General features: G+C 39.3%; 2 protein-coding genes across 6 annotated transcripts in view; one reads left to right on the top strand and one right to left on the bottom strand.

Annotated features, from left to right (window-relative positions):
• The window catches only part of LOC135205461 (uncharacterized), a 512,397-nt gene that overhangs the window by 340,002 nt on the left and 153,683 nt on the right, over positions 1–18,712 (bottom strand). The gene's annotated exons all lie outside the window — the stretch shown is intronic.
• Positions 4,079–18,712, top strand: part of LOC135205460 (acetylcholine receptor subunit beta-like 1) — a 270,582-nt gene continuing 255,948 nt past the window's right edge. For 2 of the 4 annotated variants that reach the window (XM_064236108.1, XM_064236105.1), the window contains exon 1: positions 4,081–4,467. In XM_064236108.1, the coding sequence (XP_064092178.1) occupies positions 4,371–4,467 (97 nt within the window). In that variant the 5' untranslated portion in view covers positions 4,081–4,370. Of the gene's footprint in view, positions 4,468–18,712 lie in introns of all 4 variants that reach the window. The other 2 variants (XM_064236106.1, XM_064236107.1) reach the window with 2 other exon arrangements.

Raw genomic sequence — 18,712 nt, 5'->3', positions numbered from 1 at the left:
GATTTTGAGAACAAATCACGCGAATGAGATTCAGCGGACAACGAATGCAATAATGGGTCGGTGGACTGACAATTTTTGAAGATTTATTGGAAGAGGAGGGGAAAGACGAGAGGCAGAGTTGAATAATATATATGAGTGAATGGGATTTGGATAGATTTGAGGATGCTCGTGAAAGCGAACAGTGAGCAATGAAGAGGTTGAATAATAAGATACACAGTAGGAATTGAGATGCTGGAGTAATAAAGAGGTTGAAGAACAGATACACAGTAGGATTTGGGATGCTGGAGTAATAAAGAGGTTGAAGAAGAGATACACAGTAGGAATTTGGGATGCTGGAGTATGGTAGTGAGTGACATTGTGATTGAGACGCCAACAAGGTTTTGTCAGCTGTGTCTGGCTGAGGGAAAGTTCCCAGGGAAACAGGTGACAGGGGTAATGGTTCCTTTATATATAGGTACAGGTTATAAGGAAAACTTTATTAATTAGAAGCATGACTCAGCATAGCATCCTCGGGAAGATGCAGGGTAGGATTTGCAACGAAAGAGAACTGCAACGAATCACACGACGACTGGAGTGACAAAAATAACCTGGTTTTATCCAAGCGAGAAGGCATTATGAGAAAGACCATATATGATGCCCTATGCATCATATATGGACTTGGAAAAAAAATCTCATGATGGAGCCAATATACGAGATTTGGAGGATGAATGGAAAAGGTGAATTGTAGGGAGTAACTGGAAGCTTTTATGAAGGAGGCAAAGCATATTATAAATACAAAAAGTGTTGAGAGGACAGTCGGAAGGTACTGTGCTCAGCAATTGATTTCAGTAAAAGTAAATTAAAACTACTGACTAATAACAATCATAACGAAAATACAATGAACACATTAAAGCAAACCTTAGAAGTCCCCTAATTTATAACCGAAACCATTTAAATTAGTAATAACCTTATATCTCACCACTACGCATAAAGTAATTCCTCACTGAACGAGTAGGTTCCGTACTCAACTATCAATCTGGTAGCCCGAGTCGCTTCCAACGGCCGCCAGCGAAGGACCAGATGAATTTATTTCTGGTGATTAGAAATTCATTCCTCGATATAATGTGGTTGGGATCCCACAATAACCTGTGGGTCCCGGTGCTAAGAAACCAATTGGTTCCTAGCCACGTCAAAAAATCTAATCCTTCGGGCCAGCTCTAGGAGCTGTTAATCAGCTCAGTGGTCTGGTAAACCTAAGATATACTTACCTACCTTAAAGAGGGGGAGAATGAACACATTAGTGTCATTACTGAAAGGAAGAGGTTAATTAATACAAACAGAAAACACTTAAAATCAAAACAAAGGGGTTCGGAAGCATCCGTATAATGTTTTCATATAAAGAGTCTGACAGCAATTTTGTACAAAAAATGTTTAAGCGTTGCCAAGAGAATAAGCCATTTCTATACTGAATGTATCAGTGATTCTGTTTGTTTGTTTGTACGGTGTTTTGACGTAGCATGGAACCAGTGGTTATTCAGCAACGGGACCAACGGCTTTACGTGACTTCCGAACCACGTCGAGAGTGAAGTTCTATCAACAGAAGTACACATCTCTCACCCCTCCTAGGAATGCCCGAGAGTCGAACTCGCGGCCACCGAGGTGGCAGGCCAAGACAATACCGACCACGCCACTGAGGCGCTATGTATCAGTGATGACCATTAATTAAAAGAAAACAATAAAAACTTGATCAACTAAAACTTGAATTCCTAGGATAAATATAGTATGATGAAAGAACTTATCGTATCACCACCAACATCATAAGAAACAAAGGAAGAAAGGAGTGCATGAACAAACAAACAAAAAATCAGTCGAGCAAAGAGTATTGTACCAATAGCTCTCCTCTTATGGTACGATAGATATCACTCTTTCTTGAATAATATAACTGTTTTAATCAATCAAAAAAAATATCGTGCAATGCAAGTGAACATTGCAAAGCGAATTCAACTGACCTGCCATAAGTAATGTGATGGTCTCACAACACATGCAAAATCAATGTAACTTGCCGTTTCACGTATAGTACATTAACAGTTTCACTGTACATACAAGGACGTAGGTGGCACCCGCATACTATATATAATATAATATTAATCTATATATATATATATATATATATATATATATATATATATATATATATATATATATATATATATATATATATATCTAGATCGCCTTGAGATACTGAATACCACTACCTTGCAATCATGCAAGAGCAATGCACTGCTTGCAGTGCACAGGTCTAATGAGATACCAATTTCTAAGGTACAAAACGTAATCTGCTCTCGCAACGTTCAAATGATCTACCTAACTACATCCCCCCAACCCGCCGCCCGAGAGATCATTTCCATTGAGACGTGCGAGGAAAGCCTCGTTATCTCAGGCCAATGAGCCATGCAATTCTTCAGTCAAGCCTTATGGACACATTCAGGCAAAAGAATCTCATGGGAAACGAGCAATGAGCGAGCGTGTTTGATTACATATTATATTCGCGTGTGCATGCGCCCTTCTCTCCCCCCCTCCCCACCCCAGCGCCCAACCCTCTCTCCCCCCGGAAAAAAAAACGAACCTGACAACAGCAGCTATTCAGTGAACCCTTAGCGGTTGTACCTTTCAAGATGAACAGGAGGTGAAGAGAGAAACGCGGAAGTGAACCCGTGGATGATAATATAATCAAATATCCATGACGACAATAAGGATGAATAAATGCTACGCTAATAATAACAGCGATATTTATGGAAAGTATTTACCATAATCTTATCAATGACACTAAACCCAGAATATCGCAAAGCTTAAGCGGATTTATAACTGTTGTTATATACATGAACACTGTTAAATACTTAATTGAAAAAATAAAGGATGTCTACTATTCTATTATTTATCAGTCTTTTTCATGGAAGACGAACTCTTCACGTGAAGAGGAAACAGGAAACAGCATATTCATTATCTGCAATACCTATCGCTTTGAAGAATATAATCATATGCATGAACAATGAACATTGCTAAGTGTATATGCACATCGTACGTGTGAGTGTGTGTGTGTGTGCGTGTGTGTGTGTGTGTGTGTGATTCTATGGATGCATATTAGTACAGTAAAAGATTCAATTGTTACTGATTTCTGCTAAAAATGAAGCAGTCAATCATGTTGAAATAGAGATCAAGCGAATACATTCCCTAAAAAATTAACAGAGAGAGAGAGAGAGAGAGAGAGAGAGAGAGAGAGAGAGAGAGTAGGTTAACACTCTCAAAAATGCAATGCAATACAAACAGTAGGCAAAAGGAAATGAAGAGTTATGTCCCACCACTTTCAATCTGTGGCCCCAACTTTTTTTTTTTTTTTTTTTTTTTTTTTTTTTTTTTTGCAAGTATTCCGAATCGCGCATAACACTCGAAGTGTCGCACATGATGGTACAATTGGGTACGTCCTCACCACCCATCCCCCGCCCCCGAGAACATGGGAGCGGGAGGGGGAGGGGGGGGTGGGCAGAGTGTGGGAAGGGAGGCAGAGGGTGTTCAGAGCGGTTCCTGCTGGGGCAAAAGCTTGGCTCCTTAGTACAGGGGAAGGAAGATTCGATCCGACTTTTTCGAGCGGGAACTAATATGGAATGTGTCGGCCATTGTACCAAGGGGGACTTGGCATTAAGGGCATTCCGTTCCATCTCCTGATGGCTTCCCAAGTCATAACTTGAAATGGGAGCATGGGCGGGGAGGGGGGGTTGGTTAGGGAGCGAAGTGGAGCGCCGGAATTGCTTCTTGGCTCATGAAAGCAGGGCGTGAGTGAAGATGGGCGTGTTAACGCTGCGGGCGTGCACGCGTGTATGTGTGGGGTGTGCAGGGTTATAAGGAGCGCTGCTAGAAACGGGTCAGGGCACCTGGAGTCCTGGAGGAGGGGGGGGAGAGGGGAAGGAGGCGGTGGTGGTGCTGGAGAGGGAGATGGAGAGGGAGAGAAGGTCGAGGAAAAGCTGGTGGCGGAGGAGGAGGAGGAGGAAGAGGAGGAGGAGGAGGAGGAGGAGGAGGAGGAGTATCGACGTGTCGGCGTCAATACAAGGGCTGCGCGTGTGCGGGTGCGCGGAGGGCGAGCGGGGCCTGGACGAGCCTCAGTGTGTCGTGGTCGCCCGCACTGTGCCAACCCGTGCCACCCCCCAACCGCCCTGCATGACCTGTGCTGCCCAGCACACACACAGCCTGCGTATGGCGGGGGTGGGGCGCCACGCCCCCGAGTGCTAGTGGGTGTACTAAGTGTATCCTTATCACCGCCCATGAGGGCGTAGCAAAACGGTGTTACTCGTGCCGCCAGAAAGCTCAGGCAGGACGCAGGCTGGGCCTTATTCAAGATGGCGTCCAGGGGCGCAGCCACCGCGGCCCCTATCTGGCCCCCGTTGCTGCCGCCGCTCATCCTCTTCCTCGTCCTCACGGCCACTCTCCACACAGGTACGTAGGTCACAGGTCATCACAGGCTGGTGACCCCTGAGGACGGCGGCCCCTCGCAGTCACGGGGTCAATTCCGTCGGCCTCTCTCGAGTCCGCCATAAACAATCTCCCCTTGAACTCTTCTCCTCCTGCCAACAACCACCTCTGTTCAATACAGTCACAACCACCTCTGCCAACTACACTCACGACCTGACCTCAACAATCCTGGGAAAAAAAAAGGAAAAACCCTCTCCACAAGAGTGCCTCATTCGACGCCAAGTTCCTTTCCCCCTTCATATAAACCTACAAATTCTAAAAGTCTATAAAGTCAGCAGGGATTCGGGGCATTGTTGCTCATACTGTACGATATCTTGGCACACAAGTGGCACTGGTACAGCAGCTCCCTCTACAACTCTCGTATGCATACTGTCCATTAACAACATTCAGAAAAGGGGAAAAATGGGGTCCAACTCGATTCAAATACGACTTTCATTTGAAATCTGAAGTTTTTCATACATTGCTCAAATAAAGCAGGCCTAATTAGGGCCTGTCATCTTGGTGCATCTTTTGGCAATAAAGGTGACCTCTTACGGAATATTCATTTGCTGAAGAATAGCACTTACAGACATCCCTACTTCGGCTTAAGCTAATTGCATCAAACTACGGTGACCTAGATTGCGCTCTCTCTCTCTCTCTCTCTCTCTCTCTCTCTCTCTCTCTCTCCTCACACACACACACACACACACTTAACATGCACAGAAACATAGACAGAAATATGGAAACACAAATACATATACGCCTTACTATATATTTGCGTGTTGTGTAGTTTACATAGGCAAATTTCAAATCTTACAACATCTTGTCTATAATGACTGATTTATGAAATACCATCAAAATCTACCTGGAATATACGGATTTCTTCATCCCCACATCAATTTTGACAGCTATTCCAAAGTACCAAGAGTTTCCAGAAGAGGAAATGTATGTGTACACATACACACACACATTATGTATATTTATATATATATCTATATATATATATATATATATATATATATATATATATATATGATTATCGACCCTTCTCTTTGTTGAAGATATCTTGAACAAGACACCGAACTTCCTTGTAAGCTTTTATACACACGTAACTGATCAATATACGTACATACATACATACATGTAAATATAATATATATATATATATATATATACATATATATATATGTGTGTGTTGTGTGTGTGTGTGTGTGTGTGTGTGTGTGTGTGTGTGTGTGTGTCCCACGCGTTTAACAAAACCATAACAATCATTGAAAATATTGTTAGCAACAACCGCTGTTGCAGAGTGGCATCACAGCAAACTGCTGAAACAATGAATTGGAACCAGTGACCCTTTTTGAAGAATAAAACCCTAGTGAAGCAGACGAGGATTATCTGAGATTTCTTCACGAAAAAACTGACCCCCTGAGACCTTAAGGTCTGAAGCCAATCAGATGAGGTGTTACAAAAATGGACCATTTTGAGATGACGAAAGTTGTGCAAGTCGGCACTAAAATACGTCTGAAAAGAAATATGTCTGGGAAATTGGGTACAGGACATAAAAAGAGACCAAAACACAGATAAAACTAAGGATGACATATAAATACCGAAATGACACAATTTTGTTGATGTCATGGGAACCGAGCAACGCAATCCAAGGTAATCAAAGAAGATTATTACCAGAAACTATAACGTACCACGCCACACATGACGACTCTATGTAGTCTATTTACGTAGAAAAAGTCTGACCTAGACTTATCCTGATGGAAACCATTCACATTTCCCTCTCAAATTTCAGTCATTTCGGTCCTTCTGTCTTCGTGCCATCGTGGGGAATTCATTCCTATAACCTACACACAGACTATCTTTTAAATATTGCTTCATACGTTCGTTTGTGCGTAAAACTAACAAACACTTAGTTGGTAATTCAGCTTCATCCTAATTACCCAAAGTCTACTGATGTGTCGCTTGATAAGTCTCCACATCACCATCAAAGCAGACCGCGTGTCATAAGTAGCTACAGGTGCATCAAGTTCTGATACATTTAATGACCGTAGCCAAGGTTACGCCAGATACTTCTCCCAATGAGCTTCAGACGACCAGGGCGACTCGGAAATTTAAGTTATGTGTCTTGTTCAAGATGGTTTTCAACAATAAAAAAAGGGGGCCCTCATTCTAAAAAAAATCTAAAATCCCATCAATCAACTCGGGGAACAAAGGATTTCTTCAGTGATTAATACGGGTTGTTTTTTTTAGTTGATTAAAAAAGCGAAGAACTTCAGGATATCGATATACCTTTGATAAAGTAATCTATACACCCTCTAATAACATCCCAAACCTTAAGATATTTCACGCGAAAGTACTGGTCTGACAAAGTCTACAAACAAACCTTAAGATATTTCACGCGAAAATACTGGTCTGACAAAGTCTACAAACAAACCTTAAGATATTTCACGCGAAAATACTGGTCTGACAAAGTCTACAAACAAACCTTAAGATATTTCACACCTTAAGAAAGTACTGGTCTGACAAAGTCTGCAAACAAACCTTAAGACATTTCACGCGAAAATACTGGTCTGACAAAGTCTACAAACAAACCTTAAGACATTTCACGCGAAAATACTGGTCTGACAAAGTCTACAAACAAACCTTAAGATATTTCACACGAAAGTACTGGTCTGACAAAGTCTACAAACAAACCTTAAGACATTTCACGCGAAAATACTGGTCTGACAAAGTCTACAAACAAACCTTAAGACATTTCACAAGAAAGTACTGGTCTGACAAAGTCTACAAAGAAACCTTAAGATATTACACGCGAAAGTACTAGTCTGACAAAGTCTGCAAACAAACCTTAAGATATTTCACGCGAAAGTGCTGGTCTGACAAAGTCTGCAAAAATGAAAAACCCATTGGAAAGACGAAAGAGCAAAAGAAAAAAAAAAACAAAGAAAAAAAATTGAACTAGCATACCGCAGCATCTACATATTGGAATACTTAGGGAAAGGCAATATTACATTCCCCAGCTCCTCAGCCAAGAAAATACGCTGGACGTCATTTTCCTTCGAGGACGTCTAATCAATGACTCGCCAGCTCAACTTCCTGAATATTTTGCCAAGTCTCTTTTGTGATATTTTCGTATTAGGTGGCTCCTTTACTTGCTCCTCTGGCGCGGCGTTTATTTTCCAGTTACCGAAACCGCTGATGATAACTGGTTAAGAAATGATTAATGATACTGGCAGCCTTTGAGTTCAAGTACATTCGTCATGCTTTAAGGCAGTTACTATGACGGTCGAATGCAATTGGCTAGGATAAAATGGATAGTGACATCGATCTGCTTTTATTTATCATTTCTTTCTACAACTTTATCGTTTCTGCTGGAACTGCAGAGGTAACCTAAAGAATTAACATTGGGCGCCATTAAGGTCTTTATAATTTTCAGGTGTTTATTTCGAAATTGAATAAAACCGCCTAATACTAAGTGATTAGGAACATATAATGGTGCTGTTGAAAAATAAATAGATTTCGACCCAAACATCTTTCAGTTAACATTTAAATAAGCCACATGATTCAGATATCAATAAACTAAAGCCCGTTGAATTGTATACACCGTCATAGTCTTTTAATGTAAAGCAACACTTATTTAAGGACCTTATGAATCGCATTATTACCCAGGAATTAGGCAAATGTTTTTTGGTTGACTTCTGATACCATGGTAGTGCGCTCATCAGGGCTTACCTGTCAAGTGTTTAAGGATAAATCTTTGAAGGGTACTATCTGTCAATTTACCTTTTAAATAACATTTACTCTACGTGTTTTAAAACGATACAGAAATTTAGGGTTTATCATACTTCTTCAAACAGCATAACTCTATGACACACTAGATGACATAAGGAACTTATCAGGGTACAGGTGAACTACTTGGGTATTCAGGGCACTTCAGTATTTACAAGACGGGCGCTCAAAAACTTATTAATAAGGCACTGATTAAAAACAAATAGTTCTGGTGCCTGGTCATCAGTCCAACTTCAGATACCAAACCAACACTTAATTAATCACACAGACATTTTGCTAATGTTTACGCATAAAATTTTCGAACAACAAATAGGAATAATGTCACGAATAAAGATTCGTCAAGGTTAGGGAAACATCTGAGCTAAAAGCGAATAAAAATAAATAAATAAAAATAAATAAAAAAATAACAAGTTTCTTGTATTCTATGGTGGAAAACCTCCCCCCACTTCGTAATCGTCTACCTACATTCATTTCTTTTGTTTTCCCTGATACATGAATCCATCCGTCTCTGTATGAAAAAGAAATAGGTAAATGTACCTGTAAATTGGTAAATATTTTCACCTACCAACAGACATGTAAATATACTTCAACAATTCTTGCTCATCAAACATTTTTTAATGTTATTATTCCATTAATTATATTATATGAATCACGGAGTGCTGTAAATAGATGGTGCTCTAACATTATTTTACTAGTAACAGAAAAACCACAAGAATTATTATGCATAATTAAAAGAAACTAGCATGTTATATATCAAAACTGTTTGTTCCTTTTAAATAAGATCTAACAGACAATATAATGAAATCACTCATATCTTGAAAGAATGTTCTCTGATTCCTCGACTGAAAGGGTTTCATTCCTATCATTTATTTAGATGTAATCATTTACGTTTTAATAATAAACAAGTAAAAAAGGCGCTGAAGGAACCAAGTTTTCTGTACAGCGTATGAACCACGGCCCATGAAACATTCAAGTCATGGCCTGTCCTATAGCGCGGCCAGATTTTAACCTGATCAAATCTACTCAGGCTAGTGGGCTGCAATTTGATGCGTTTGATGATTGGACGGTGGTTGATCAAAATACCAATTTGCAGCCCTCTAGCCTCAGTAGTTTTCAAGATCTGAGGGCGGACAGAAATAGTGCAGACAGACGGACAAAGCCATCTCAATAGCTTTCTTTTACGAAAAACTAAAACCGGATCTCGCTTAATTACCGTTTCATCCCAAAATCAATCGTGTCTGCCTATAACCACCAAACCGCTATTTTCTGTAATGGTTCTCCTATTAATGGTTCTCCTATTCCCTCTAAAATACAATTAAATTGCCAGTGCACAGTTGCACAAGCGATCCAAGTCCTACCAGATACAGCAGGCGTTCTCCCTTTATCTATTAATTCCCTTCGCACAAGTTTCAAAAACATTTTTAATTATCAAGAAAACCATCGTACCAAATCGATCGAGCTTAAATTCACAAAAGTGCATATCGTCTCGTCAGCAGCAAACGAAAGCAGGCAGATTCTTCATGATTCGGTAAGAAACACACACACACACATATATATATATTTATAAATATATATATATATATATATATATATATATATATATTATAATTGTCTTACCGAAACGTGAATGATCCTGCCTGCTTTTGAGTGCGTATATAAATATAATATAATATATATATATTATATATATATATATATATATATATATATATATACATATATATACACACAAACATGCTGTATAGATGTGTATATCTATGTATGTATGCTTGTATATGTATATCTATATATATGTGTATGTATAGACACACAAATATATACATACATGTGTGTGTGTGTGTGTGTACGCATAAGTAGTAACGCCATGCATACACAACGTCGTGGAAGCTTAAGTTCCCCTCAAACGCAGGAGGTTCCATTCAACAAAATCATGAATCTGCTGGTCCGTTCCCCACCCGGAAATGGGTCCGTTCGTTCCAAAATAAAATTTCCATCATAAACAATTTTCCATCAAATGCACCATTCTGCAGATTGAACGAGATCCCCCTCTAATGAATATGTCAAAAATATACGTATGGTGCTGACTAAGGCCAAGCTCAAAATAAAAAAATAAATAAATTCTCTGTAAAGCTTAATACAATTATACAAGCAAGTATATCTCTTTGGATCCAAACAGTACAAGTATCGATATGAGCTGAGTTCAGAGATGTATAATTATAATGAATCAGGATGCTAACATTATGAAGTTTTTACAGAATGTCTACGTATGGCTGGGCTGGGCTGGGTAGGTCGCCACCTTCCATACCACAGGCCAATGAAATAATTCTACATATTACAAGACTAAATAGTGTATATGCATACATATATATATATATATATGTATATATACATATACGTGTATATTTATATATATATATATATATATATATATATATATATATATATATATATAGAGAGAGAGAGAGAGAAGAGAGCAGTAAGAGAGAGAGCGAGAGAGAAGAGAGAGAAGAGGAGGAGAGAGAGAGAAGTTTCTCTGTTCGCTATGCACGCCCACCCAGACAATGAAAGCTAGGGCTACAAATTTCTACCACAGACTCCCCACGCCCCACGCCCCTACCCCCTCCAAATGTTTCAGCCAAAATCCGAAATTCGAAGGCCGTTTCTAAGGGGGTCCTTGACCCCCTTTTTTCATACCCCCCTCATCATAACTTTCGGAGTTGATAGCAAACTCTTCGGATTTTTCTACAACTTTTTTGGCTTGACAGGATCCCAAGTGATTGCTTATTCTGAAGGTAATGGTATAATCCACACTAAGGGTTGTTATCGCCACGGACGCTACGCTTCTTTTTATCCCGAGCAACGCCGGGTACAGCAGCTAATATATATATATACATACATACATATATATATATACATATATATATATATATATATATATATATATATATATTATATACAATGTGTGTGTGTGTGTAGTCCAATGATCGTAAAGTTACTCTCCTCACCAGCGTGAGACTTCAACGAAAGATAGTGTTACTTCTGCTATTTTCAGCCGAGCCTCCGTTGACCTACGCCGTGAAATAAGTGCATAGCACTTGGACAAATGTGGTTGGTCGCAGAGGTGAAAATGGTTTCACTAATAATTATAAAATTTCATCTGAATCAGGGAAGATTGCTGCTGTCTGGCGCCAACCCAGTAAGGGATGAGATTTAGAAAGAGGCAGACACACACACATGAATATATATAAGAAAAGGCCCAGGCATGTGTTCGACTTCCTTTCTTCATTAACACTTTCGCCATGACGTGATGTTTCTGGCAACGCCCCTTTCTTTATCCACTACAGTGGGCTAACTACCCAGTGCCCAAGCGTAATAAAAAGGTTTAATGACATCGAATACGTTTTTCGGAAGGTAGAGAGAGAGAGGGAAAATGGTACCAAGTGGGAAGGGAGAAAAACAATAATTCACCCACTACTCTGAGACTGGTCCTCATGCACCATTCTGAGACCATTCTGAAACTGGTCCTCGTGACCATTCTTCCGAAATGGGATCGCTTAGAGTTTTCACAACAACGCATTTGGATCCAGAAACTTGAAAATGAGCGTTTACCTGCAATAGCTTCGATTTCTGTGACATGACTTGTGCAGCCATATACAATGAATTATCAATGTCCCCACAAAGTTCATGTTTGTCATGAATATTGCATCATCGCACACCTTTCTCCAACTCCCTTCACCAACAGCGCAGACCTCCGTGAGCCTGTCTCCAAACGTTACATATACATTCCTTGAGCGAGTTAAAAAAAAAAAAAAAAAAAAAAAAAAAAAAAAAAAAAAACAATTTCCCATGAACTGACCCAACGTTTCAACTAACGACCAGTCCAAAAGTGAGTGACTAAATATTTTCCGTCTAACAGTCAAAAAGCACGCCACAACATTTGAAGAAAAAAAAAAATTTACCCTTTTGATGTTTTATGGCAACTTTCCCAGAGTTTTACCGAACGTTTTCTGTCGACTTTCAAAGTGTTATCAAACGTTTTCAAAGAAGTTGAGAAACTTGAAATCTGACGTTTATCAGACCATACAACCGAGGAACGTTTTTTTTTTTTTTTTTTTTTTTTTTTGTCCGGTTACAAAATATGGATGCCTACGCTCCCTCGAATACCTGCAGTTATTGTTTGCTTGTTTGTATGGTGTTTTTACCTTGCATGGAACCAGTGGTTATTCAGCAACGGGACCAACGGCTTTACACGACTTCCGAACCATGTCGAGAGTGAACTTCTGTCACCAGAAATACACATCTCTGACCCCTAAATGGAATGGCCGAGAATCGAACTCGCGACCACCGAGGTGGCAGGCCAAGACCATACCGAACATGCCACTAAGGTGCTATCTGCAGTTATTCCAAATCGCATGATTATCATTTTGTAAAGCTGTTATTCGGCCGGCGTAAAGTATAGAGATAAGAAAAGAAAAGAAAAAAGCCAGGCTGTATCAAATACACCGTCTGTGTTGGCCCCGAAAATTATACTTATTCTGGTTCACTGACGAGGAGCAAAATTGGTCAGTCATTCTCCAGACGAGCCAACATTAATATAGGACTTTTTTAATACTATAATCGTATTCTTCCTCCTGCAACGAACTGCCCCTCTCAAGTGGCTGTACCGGGGTAAACAGGTCTACACCAGGCCCCTTGTACCTTATGAAACCCTACGGCCAACTAAAGAGTCCTCAGCCAATTCGGGAACGGTCCAACTCGAGAAGGTTCCGGAACGTTTGTAATTCTCCAGGCCCTCTGGTCCCCAAAGCAGCACCATAAACATGGCTCCAGGGCTCAGTACAAGTTTTTCATTCTGTCCAGAGTGACTATACCGGCTAGGAGTGGCAATTCCCCAGAGGTAGTCTTTACCTACCTGCATACCAAACTCAACGTTTTCAAAAAGGAAATATTGTTAGGAATATTATTTTCATAGAATCGGATATAACTAGAATACAGACAGTTAACGATAAAGCCTTCAAAGATCTTCGTTTAGTTAAAAAAAATTATTAACTTTGGTTATTTACTGATAACTTACAAGTGGGCATTATCAATCATTCACAATACTAAAATAATTCCTCTCCAGCCGCTCTTCTGAGAGAGTGAGCTGACGGAACGCTTTCAACTGTGGAAACCCATAAATGTTTATAGCATGCTATTCTGAAAACAAATGAAACTGTTTAATCCAGTACAAATCTTGACCAAAACTGATACGATGCAATTGCTGTAGGTAAAGTCATACCTGAAAACGAAGCTCATACAAAAAAATATCTTTACTCACATCAACCACTAAATAATTTCCACCCTCTCATTTACATCATGCTGATGGCCGCTACTAGTAAGGCTACCGATGCAGATACTGTCCTTTAAAAAAATAACTAGGAAAATTTACAATGCAAGGAACGTTTCACATAATACTCGTTTACTTTTCACAGTCAAGGGATTTTCTGCTTAATAAAATAAATGTTTTATGAATTAAACAGATTTCAAATGCTAGTCTTTATTCGTAATTGCAATTTCCCCATTTTGGAAATACATCCCTCTATCCTTTGTTAGCTGGAAAAAATTTGCAAAATGGGGAACTTTTCCAAAATATTTGGACTTGTCTTTTGCAGAAGCGGGAAATTATACTTTCAAGCAGCCAATTTTTTTCACTATTCTAGTCTGATTTACGTCAGATGATCAGCATCTTCAACCGATAGGCAAAACCCTTAAATATTATACTGCAAACCTTAGAATTTCTCGAAATAAGTGATAAGAGTTTCCAATCAGATCTCAAACTTGGCCATCCAAAACGAAGCACACGATTTTCAGTATATTCCAACAATCTTCTCGGTAATTTCCAACAATCTTTCCAGTAACTCCCAACAATCTTCTCAGTGGTTTCCAACGATCTTCTCGGTAATTTCCAACAATCTTCTCGTTGGTTTCCAACAATCTTCTCAGTAATTTCCAACAATCTTCTCGGTAATTTCCAACAATCTTTCAGTAATTTCCAACAATCCTTTTCAGTAATTTCCAACAATCTTTCCAGTACTTTCTAACGATCATTTCAGTGCTTTCCAACAATCATTTCAATTTCCAACAATCTTTCCAGTAATTTCCAACAATTCTTTCAGTAATTTCCAACAATTTTCCCAGGAACTCCCAACAATCTTCTCAGTAATTTCCAACAATCTTTCCAGCAATTTCCAACAATCTTCTCAGTAATTTCCAACAATCTTTCCAGTAATTTCCAAAAATCTTGCCTTTCTTTTCGTGAGGCTCAAAGCTACAGTTTTCTAGAACATTTTTTAATGCCATGACCAAATTATGGAATATTCCTAATCCAGGTGACTGGATATTTGAGACTGTAGAAGTTTAAACTGTGGGTCAAGACAATCTCATTTAGAAGTTTCCCAAGTCTTACTTGATTTTACCTATTCAAAAGTTTACTGAGCGTTATTTGATTTTACCTATTCAAACGTTTACTTAGCCTTACTTGGTTTTACCTATTCAAAATATTTACTTAGCCTTTTGATTTTACCTATTCAAACGTTTACTTAGCCTTATTTGATTTTACCTATTCAAACGTTTACTTAGCCTTATTTGATTTTACCTATTCAAACGTTTACTTAGCCTTATTTGACTTTACCTATTCATAAGTTTACTTAGCCTTATTTGATTTTTCCTATTCAAAAGTTTACTGAACGTTATTTGATTTTACCTATTCAAAAGTGAGCATTATTTGATTTTACCTATTCAAAAGTGAGCATTATTTGATTTTACCTATTCAAAAGTTTACTTAACCTTATATGATCTGACTTATTTATTTTTGTATTTCTTCTTCGGAATTCTTCGGATCGTGGCAAGGGTCAGAGGCATTGGCCAGTAATGCAATCGCCAATGTCTCAACTAAATTGTGAGGAGGAAGCAAACAAAGGCTGAGTTTCGGCACACGCAAAAATCAGAACATGACACAGACCGTAAGGTGTAGTGTACCGACAAATAAGGTTCTCTCCGATCAATAGGTATTGGCCCCAATACCTAACCTCCCACCACTGATTCCCTGTTAAGCACTGCAGTGGCTGGAAGGACGAAATGCAGCCAGTCTCTATAATGTATCCACCACAGCTGTGTTTTCTATTTATCCACCACAGCTGTATCTTCAATCGTCATCGGTTTTACAGCACGACACAAATTTGGACACCGGATACTGGTGACTGTGACTATTCTCATTATTTTGTGACTTTCCCTCACGATTATTACTATTTCATCATGAAATCTTTTTTTAAATAGTTTTACACTGTCTGCATTAGATCTGGATGATGTAAGAAAGCAAAAAAAAATAAAATACAAATATTCTATACCCTGACAGAACCAAGGAATCATATTGAATGCCAATCCATACCCCATTCTCGTTTTAACAATCAAGTTTTCCTTTGTAAATCGGAATATAATTGAAAAAGTGAAAAATTATGGTCGCTATTCACTTCCTTGCCTCACTAGTTCTCACTGACTTTTTGCTCTCTTTCGTCTAAAATCTCGGGCAATAAATCGCTAATATTCACTTCCCTGCCTCACTACAGTAGAATCGCATCAACCGTGCATTTGATGTCTAGGCCCGTCCCTTACGACGCTCCTGATTGGCTGTTGAGAAGCCAATCACAGGGCTGGAAACTCTCAGTCTCCCGAGAGAGTTCACATAGTCAGGATGTATGGTCCACCTCTCCCGAGGTATAAGTTTGAAAGACGTATCCCTCAGGAGAGGTGGAATATACATCCTGCCTATGTGAACTCTCTCTCGAGACCGAGTTTCCAGCCCTGCGACTGGCTTATCAACAGCCAATCAGGAGCGTCGTAAGGGACGGGTCTAGACTATCAAATTAATGGTTGATGTGAATCTACTATAGTTATCACTGACTTCTTGCTCTCTGTTGTCTAAAATCTCGGGCAACAACGCAATTTCGTCACATAATCCCTAGGCCTCTCTCTCCTCTCCCTCCATGATGCTGTAGTCCTTTAATCTCATCCATCTGCAAACGCCAGTGAAGCAGAAGAAGAGAGAGTGACTCGTTAGTCCCTTCGCAATCTATTTCTTCTTTTAACTGAGCCCTTTTTTAACATATATACATCCAGGCTGCTCTCTCTCTCTCTCTCTCTCTCTCTCTCTCTCTCTCTCTCTCTCTCTCTCCATATTACCAACCTTGACTCCCATCACTGTCACCATCAAATAACACGGGAAAAAGAATCCGGACACTAGAATTTCACTTCACTTAAATCAAGATCCAACTAGATAGAAAATAAATTTTAAAAAATCACTCGTAATAAATCCCCTGATATCCTTTGATGTTTCATTTTTAAACGTCCCAACACACACCCCACAGGCAATCTTAGTACATCCGGGCCCTCTCTCCCAAAACCTGTGCCGGCTTTGTCCGTTCGTCAGTCCGTCCGCCCTCAGATTAAACAAAAAAAACCCACTGAGGATAGAGGCCGTCAAACTGATACGTGGATCATCCACCCTCCAATCATCAAACATACCAAATTGCAACCCTCTAGTCTCAGCAGTTTCTATTCTATTTAAGGTTAGAGTTAGCCATGGATCGTGCATCTGGCAGCGCTCTCCAGAGCCATGGGACACACACTTATTCTACCACATCAGGTAGGCAACTGGAAAGCTGCCAGTTATAGAGTTGATGGTTTTATACGCCATAAAGTTGTATAGAAAACGCGATTGCGCCCAAGAAACTTCGGTGCAATTTTTACTTTTTTTTTTTTTAACTTACAATCAACTGGAAATGAAACATCTCATCTTTCTTCATTATCTTTAAAGATTACTGGTACAGGTTCTTCCTTACTAGAGTCGGTTTTCATTTCGTCTCTCCACCTGATTGGCTGACAGGCAACGTTCAACAGCAACATTCTTTATGACAATTTGATTCGCTATTAGCGAGCACATATTCCTTAACATACTTAATCCCCTCTGCTTCAAAATATTTTTTTTTAGAAATGACTACATTCAAGTCGAAGAAGTCTTCAGAAAATCAATTATTTTATATCCAGGGTAAAATTATTATTTATGTATCACTATTGAAAACTGCTGAACCCTCGACACCGCCATCCTCTAACAGAGCTGCAAGATTTCAGCTCCTTATTTCTGTTGTCATTATTTGTGTCAGCTGGAAACAGACCTTCTTTCAAACATGTTTTATTAAAAACATAATGGCAGAATTTATAGAATTGGTTTTATGCAAAATTCTCTCAATTCTTTTCATGACTTGTTTTTCTGGCGCGCTGGTATTGCTAAGCAGTATGATGAACATTGTACAGATAATCAAGTCATTAGAAGAATTGAACGAATTTTGCATAAAATCAATTTTGTAAATGCTCCCATTATTTTAAAATAAAACATGTTATCATTATAATCATTTCAGTAGATGAAACCTTTTCACAAGCACACTAAAGGGGTCACTGACCTGAAATTCAAGCTTCCAAAGAATGTTGGTTTCAACCTCCCACCACAAACCCCACGCTGCTGCAGTAACTGATCATGATACAGTGCCAGCGATTCGCTTTGCAATGGTAGGCGCTTTTCTGAACTTCTTACTGGTTAATAATAGTATGCAAAAACTCGAGAGCATCAAATTACCTCCCCCCCCCCCCCCCCCCCCCCCCCCCCTCCCCGCCTAAACCGTGTTTCTGTGGTAGCACAGGAAAAGTCGAAGTTTGACAAAGATCTATATTAGCTATTTGCATAGTAATGTCCCCTAAGTTGTCTCGCACCCTTTCTTGCCGTTGTTAACTCCATGCTGACTTTCATTTGCATTAATCAGGACCTGCTTTTGGCGATGTTACATGTCAAGTCATTCATTATCTTCACCGTAATTTTCATCTCTTAAGATAAATTTCAGTCACTAACTTTTTACTAGAAGATTTTCTGCAATATCTCTCTGTTAGCTTCCAGCAGATTACTCCAAGAGCAATTTTTTTTATAATCACATTTCCTTCGAAACAAAAGAAGGAATATGTTGACTACCACTGCTTACCCTAAAAGAATAGTAAAAAAAATTAAACTATTAACATATAATTGTTATATCGTAATTGTTATTCGGATGTTTCCATTAGCAAAGGAACTCCATATGGGAAGTTAGCAAAAAATAACCTGTCTGTAGCTATTCGGTACGTAAAAGACTAGAATGACTAAGAAAATGTCACATAAGGTGTGACGTTGTTAGGCCATTTAAAACGAAACAAGTCAACAGAATGTGTGAGGAGCTAATCAAAATGGTCGGCCTAAGGTTTAGGATTCACACGAGGATCTGATTAAAATGATCGACCCTGAGATTTGGGATTCACATGAGAAAGTTTACAAAACTTCAGCATGAGTCATTAATGCCTTCAAGTCAATTTTTAGAGC

This window comes from Macrobrachium nipponense, chromosome 24 (genome assembly GCF_015104395.2).
Source record: "Macrobrachium nipponense isolate FS-2020 chromosome 24, ASM1510439v2, whole genome shotgun sequence".
Taxonomy (NCBI): domain Eukaryota; kingdom Metazoa; phylum Arthropoda; class Malacostraca; order Decapoda; family Palaemonidae; genus Macrobrachium; species Macrobrachium nipponense.
The sequence above is the reverse complement of the archived record's forward strand: the minus strand, read 5'-3'. Positions and strand labels throughout refer to the sequence as shown.